This window comes from Pezoporus occidentalis, unplaced genomic scaffold (assembly GCF_034315485.1).
Source record: "Pezoporus occidentalis ecotype Australia unplaced genomic scaffold, CSIRO_AGI_Poc_V1 ctg1579, whole genome shotgun sequence".
Classification (NCBI taxonomy): Eukaryota; Metazoa; Chordata; class Aves; order Psittaciformes; family Psittacidae; genus Pezoporus; species Pezoporus occidentalis.
The window spans coordinates 3,483-10,653 of NW_026913403.1; the positions used below are offsets into that span (position 1 = coordinate 3,483).

General features: G+C 53.4%; 1 protein-coding gene across 1 annotated transcript; it reads right to left on the minus strand.

The window, feature by feature from the left end:
* Window positions 1–200: 200 nt before the first annotated feature.
* FOXH1 (forkhead box H1) lies at window positions 201–6,193 on the minus strand (the record flags this gene model as incomplete). Its single annotated transcript, XM_062611796.1, has 3 exons — window positions 201–407; window positions 553–723; window positions 6,089–6,193. Coding segments are annotated over 3 exons (483 nt in total), but the record flags the coding sequence as incomplete, so codon positions are not given.
* Window positions 6,194–7,171: the final 978 nt, after the last annotated feature.

Here is a 7,171-nt window from a genome sequence, read left to right on the forward strand (position 1 = left end):
AGATGGGGGTGCAGGGATGGATATGGGGATACAGGGATGGATGTGGGGACAGAGGGATGGATATGGGGGTACAGAGATTTCGGGGTTCACGGGGGGGGTGTCCCCCTCCCCTCCCCCCATCACCCATCACCTTGGGGGTCCCCCCACATCCTCTTTATTGGGTACCACGGTGTGGGGTGTGTGGGGGGGGGTCCCAAACGTCAACGTAACGCGGGGGGGGCGGCATCAGCGGGGTGGCTGAGCCAGACGTCAAAAACGCTCTTATTGGGGGGGGGCCCGGGGCTATGGGGGGGGGCCAAGGGGGGGCTGTTGGGGGGCAGCACCCCCCAGCGCAGAGCCAGCACGGGGGGGCCGTCGGGGGCAGCCACGGCGTTGGGGGCCACGGCGGTGCTGTAGGAAGTGGGGAGCTGCCCCCAAGGAGGAGGTTGGGGGGGGGGGGGGGGACGGGACCCATAGCGGGGGTGGGGGGGGGTCGCTCAATAGGGAGGCGATGGAGAAAGAGCTGCGGGGGGGAGGGGGGGGTGGTGGGGGGGAGGAGGATGGGTTTTGGGGGGGGGGGCGGCATCCGCGGAGGATGAAGGGGGTGAGGTCGGGGGGGAAGGCGGCAGCGCCCCCCCGCGCCACGGGGGTGTTCTGCAGGCGCAGCGCGCCCGAGGGGATGCGGCTCAGGTCGACGGTCCAGAAGTTGCCCTTGGCCTGGGGGCGGGAGGGGTCCTTGAGAACCTGGGGGGGGAGAGGGGGGAAAAAGGGGGTGAAATGGGGGAAAATGCGGGGAAATAACGGGAAAATGGGGGAAAACTGAGGGGAAATGGGGAAAATACCGGGGAAATAACGGGAAAATGGAGAAAAACTGCGGGGAAATGGGGAAAACTGCGGGGAAATAACGGGAAAATGGGGGAAAATGGGGAAAAACTGACCTGGGAAATGGGGAAAAACTGCGGGAAAATGGGGAAAAATACCGGGAAATACCGGGGAAATAGGGAAAATATAGGGAAAATACCGGGAAAATGGGGAAAAACTGCGGGGAAATGGGGGAAAACTGCGGGAAAATACCGGGAAAATGGGGAAAATACCGGGGAAATACCGGGAAAAACTGCGGGAAAATACCGGGGAAATGGGGGAAATACCGGGGAAATGGGGGAAAAACTGCGGGAAAATGGGGAAAACTGCGGGAAAATACCGGGAAAATGGGGAAAAACTGCGGGAAAATAACGGGAAAATGGGGAAAAACTGCGGGAAAATACCGGGAAAATGGGGAAAAACTGCGGGAAAATAACGGGAAAATGGGGGAAAACTGCGGGAAAATACCGGGAAAATGGGGAAAATGCAGGGAAAATGGGGGAAAACTGCAGGAAAATACCGGGAAAATGGGGGAAAACTGCGGGAAAATGGGGAAAATACCCGGGAAATGGGGAAAAATACCGGGAAAATGGGGAAAAACTGCGGGAAAATGGGGAAAAATATAGGGAAAATGGGGAAAATACCGGGAAAATGGGGAAAACTGCGGGAAATGGGGAAAAATACCGGGGAAATGGGAAAAAACTGTGGGACAATGGGGAAAAACTGCGGGAAAATGGATCGAAACAGCAGGAAAATGGGGAAAATACCGGGAAAATGGGGAAAATACCGGGGAAATGGGGAAAATACCGGGAAAATGGGGAAAATACCGGGAAAATGGGGAAAAACTGCGGGAAAATGGGAAAAAATACCAGGATAATGGGGAAAATACCGGGATAATGGGGAAAATACCGGGGAAATGGGGAAAAATACCAGGAAAATGGGGAAAAAAAAATCGGGAAAATGGGGAAAATGCAGGGAAAATGGGTGAAAATACCGGGAAAATGGGGAAAATACCGGGAAAAGGGGGAAAAACTGCGGGAAAATACCGGGAAAATGGGGAAGCGGGAATGGAAATGGGGGAAATATAGGGGAAATGTGGGAAAATATCTGGAAAATATAGGGAAAATGGGGAAAAATACCGGGAAATTGTGGAAAATACCGGGGAAATGGGGGAAAACTGCGGGAAAATGGGGAAAATACAGGGAAAATGGGGAAAAATACCGGGAAATTGGGGAAAATACCGGGAAATTGGGGAAAATACCGGGGAAATGGGGGAAAACTGCGGGAAAATACCGGGAAAAACTGCGGGAAAATATAGGGGAAATGGGGAAAATACCGGGAAAATGGGGAAAATGCAGGGAAAATCGGTGAAAATACCGGGAAAAGGGGGAAAAACTGTGGGAAAATGGGGAAAATACCAGGAAAATGGGGAAAAACTGCGGGAAAATGGGGAAAAATACCGGGCAAATGGATCAAAATTGCAGGAAAATGGGGAAGAGAGAATGGAAATGGGGAAACACGGGGAAAATACAGCAAAAATGGGGAAAGTATGGGGAAAATAAGGGGGAAATGGGGAAAAACTGCAGGAAAATGGGGAAAAATACCGGGAAAATGGATCGAAACTGCAGGAAAATGGGGAAGAGAGAATGGAAATGGGGGAAATACGGGGAAAATACAGCATAAATGGGGAAAATATGGGGAAAATAAGGGGGAAATGGGGCAAAACTGCAGGAAAATGGGGAAAGAGAACGGGAATGGGAAAAATATGGGGAAAATACCGCAAAAAAATGGGGAAAATAAGGGGAAAATAAGGGGGAAATGGGGCAAGACTGCAGGAAAATGGGGAAAAGAGAACGGAAATGGGGAAAGTATGGGGAAAATACAGGGAAAATACAGCAAAAATGGGGAAAGTATGGGGAAAATAAGGGGGAAATGAGGAAAAGAGCAGGAAAATGGGGAAAGGAGAACGGAAATGGGGAAAACACGGGGAAAATGGGGAAAATACAGCAAAAACTGGGGAAAGTATGGGGAAAATACAGGGAAAATGGGGAAAATACAGCAAAAAATGGGGAAAATAAGGGGAAAATGGGGAAAGTACGGGGAAAATAAGGGGAAAATGGGGAAAACACAGCAAAAATGCGGAAACCAGCATCAAAACGGGTGAAACACAACAGAAATGGGGAGAACAGCCAGAAACGGGTAAAACACAAGGAAAATGGGTAAATCACCCCCAAAAGTGGGTTCGGACATGTGAAAACCAGACAAAACACCCCAAAACCAGGTAAATCACAACAAAAATGGAAAGAAACACCCCAAAACCGGGTGAATCACCCCCAAAAGTAGGTTCAGACGCCTGAAAGCAGGGAAAAACACCCCCAAAATGGATAAATCACCCCAAAAGGTGGGTTCAGACACCTAAAATCTGGGTAAAACACCCCCAAAATGGGTAAATCACCCCAAAAATGGATAAATCACCCCCAAAAGTGGGTTCAGACACCTAAAACCTGGGTAAAACACCCCCTAAATGGGTAAATCACCCCCAAAAGTGGGTTCAGACACCTAAAACCTGGGTAAAACACCCCCAAAATGGGTAAATCACCCCAAAAATGGATAAATCACCCCAAGAAAGTGGGTTCAGAGACCTCAAAACTGGGTAAAACACTGCAAAAATGGATAAATCACCCCAAAAAGTGGATTCAGAGACCTCAAAACTGGGTAAAACACTGCAAAAATGGATAAATCACCCCCAAAAGTGGGTTCAGAGACCTCAAAACTGGGTAAAACAATGCAAAAATGGATAAATCACCCCAAAAAGTGGGTTCAGACACCCCAAAACTGGGCAAAACACTGCAAAAATGGATAAATCACCAAAAAAAGTGGGTTCAGAGAGTACAAAACCAGGCAAAACACCCCAAAAATGGGTAAATCACCCCCAAAAGTGGCTCAGACACCTAAAAACTGGGCAAAACACCCCAAAAATGGTTAAATCACCCCAAAAAGTGGGCACAGACCCACCAAAAAAGGGGATTATCAGCCCCAAAATGGAGACACAGCCCAGAAATGGGGATTTTGCCCCCAAAAATGGCTTCATGCACCCCAAAAATGGGTAAATCCCCCCAAAATGGACATAGACACCTCAAAAATGGGTTCAGACTTCCCCAAAAGGGTAAATCAGCCCCAAAAAAGGGAATATCGCCCCCCAAAATGGGTAAATCAGCCCCAAAATGGGGACATGCACCCCAAAAACCACGTTTATCTCCCCCAAAATGGGTTTAGATGTCCAAAAAATGGGGAGATCACCCCCAAAATGGGCTCAAAACACCCCAAAAAGCATAAATCCCCCAAAATGCAGGGACCACTCAAAAACTGAGGAAACCGACCCCAAAATGGGCTCAGACAGCCCAGAAATGGGTAAATTACTAAAAACATGGGGAAATTGCACCAAAAATGGGTAAATCGGGGCCAAATTTGGTCCAGAGCCCCAAAATCGGGGGGTTTAGCCCCAAAAAGGCATTGGGACCCCCAAGTGTGAGCCCAGCAATGGGGGGGGGGGGGAAGTGGGGAACAACACCCCCCCCGGAAGTGGGGGCTGCCCATGGACCCCCCCAAAATCAAGGGGGACCCCAAAAAAGGGTGATTTCACCCAAAAAAAGGGGGATTTCAGCACCAAAAAGGGGGATTTCACCCCCAAAAGTGGGACCCCCCCATACTCCTCTATAGGGGGACCCCCAAATCTTGCCCCCCCCCCGAAGCAGATGCTGCCCATGGAGAAGAGGGGACCCCCCCAAAAATCAAGGGGGACCCCAAAAAAGGGCGATTTCACCCCAAAAAAGGGTGATTTCACCCAAAAAAAGGGGGATTTCACCCCAAAAAAGGGCGATTTCACACCCCAAAAGGGGAAATTTCACCCCAAAAAGTGGGACCCCCCCATATCCCTCTATAGGGGGACCCCCAAATCTTGCTGCCCCCCAAAGTGGAGGCTGCCCATGGAGACAATGCCACCCCCAAAATCAATAGGGACCCCAGAAAAGGGCGATTTCACCCCAAAAAAGGGGGATTTCACCCCCAAAAAGGGGAATTTCACCCCAAAAAGTGGGACCCCCCCCATACCCCTCTATAGGGGGACCCCCAAATCTTGCCCCCCCGGAAGCAGATGCTGCCCATGGAGATGATGCCCCCCCCCAAAATCAAGAGGGACCCCAGAAAAGGGCAATTTCACCCCAAAAAAGGGGGATTTCACCCCAAAAAGTGGGACCCCCCCATACTCCTCTATAGGGGGACCCCCAAATTTTGCCTCCCCCCCCCCGGAAGCAGATGCTGCCCATGGAGAAGAGGGGACCACCCCAAAAATCAAGGGGGACCCCAAAAAAGGGTGATTTCACCCCCAAAAAGGGGGATTTCACCCCAAAAAAGGGCGATTTCACACCCCAAAAGGGGAAATTTCACCCCAAAAAGTGGGACCCCCCCATACCCCTCCATAGGGGGACCCCCAAATCCTGCTGCCCCCCGAAGTGGAGGCTACCCATGGAGATGATGCCCCCCCCCCCAAAATCAAGAGGGACCCCAGAAAAGGGCGATTTCACCCCAAAAAAGGGGGATTTCACCCCCAAAAGTGGGACCCCCCCCATACCCCTCTATAGGGGGACCCCCAAATCTTGCCCCCCCAGAAGCAGATGCTGCCCATGGAGAAGAGGGGACCCCCCCAAAATCAAGAGGTACCCCAGAAAAGGGCGATTTCACCCCAAAAAGGGCGATTTCACCCCCAAAAAGGGCGATTTCACCCCCAAAAAGGGGGATTTCACCCCAAAAAAGGGCGATTTCACACCCCAAAAGGGGAAATTTCACCCCAAAAAGTGGGACCCCCCCATACCCCTCCATAGGGGGACCCCCAAATCTTGCCCCCCCCCCAAAGTGGAGGCTACCCATGGAGATGATGCCCCCCCCAAAATCAAGAGGGACCCCAGAAAAGGGCGATTTCACACCAAAAAAGGGTGATTTCACCCCAAAAAAGGGGAATTTCACCCCAAAAGTGGGACCCCCCCCATACCCCTCCATACGGGGACCCCCAAATCTTGCCCCCCCGGAAGCAGATGCTGCCCATGGAGATGATGGCCCCCCCCCCAAAATCAAGAGGGACCCCAGAAAAGGGCGATTTCACCCCAAAAAAGGGCGATTACACCCCAAAAAAGGGGAATTTCACCCCAAAAGTGGGGCCCCCCCCCATACCCCTCCATAGGGGCCCCCCCACCTTGGCGAAGCAGGGGTTGGAGGAGAGGTTGTGCCGCACGGAATCCTTCCAGCCCTGGTACCCCCCCCCGAAGAACGGGAACAGGCTCCGGATCTCCTGGATGATCTGGGGGGGGGGGGGATCCCATTAATGGGGGGGGGGGCTGCACCCCAAAATCATCCCCATCCCCCCCCCCCTTTGGGTCACTCCCCCCCCCCAATGGAGGGGACAGTGTGGGGCTGGGTTTGCCTTTGGGACACCCCCCACACACACACCCCAAAGCAATGGGGACCCCCCCTCGATGCAATGGGGACCCCCCCCATAATGGCCCACACACACACTCAATGGGGACCCACCGTTGGAGACACCCCTTAGGGACCCCCCCAATGGGGATGCCCCAATTAATGGGGAGCCCCCCATAATGGGACCCCCCCCAATGGGGACCCTCCATTGGAGACACCCCCACACCCCTTAGGGACCCCCCCAATGGGGATACCCCAATTAATGGGGAGCCCCCCATAATGCCCCCCCCAATGGGGACCCTCCATTGGAGACACCCCCACACCCCTTAGGGACCCCCCCAATGGGGATGCCCCATTTAATGGGGACCCCATCACCCTATGGGTACCCCCCCATAACGGCCCCCCCCACCCAATGGGGACCCACCGTTGGAGACACCCCTTAGGGACCCCCCCAATGGGGATGCCCCAATTAATGGGGAGCCCCCCATAATGGGACCCCCCCCCAATGGGGAACCTCCATTGGAGACACCCCTTAGGGACCCCCCCAATGGGGATGCCCCAATTAATGGGGAGCCCCCCATAATGGGACCCCCCCCCAATGGGGACCCGCCATTGGAGACACCCCCACACCCCTTAGGGACCCCCCCCAATGGGGATGCTCCAATTAATGGGGACCCCCCCATAATGGGACCCCCCCCCAATGGGGACCCTCCATTGGAGACACCCCCACACCCCTTAGGGACCCCCCCAATGGGGATGCCCCAATTAATGGGGACCCCATCACCCTATGGGTACCCCCCCATAACGGCCCCCCCCACCCAATGGGGACCCTCCATTGGAGACACCCCTTTAGGACCCCCCC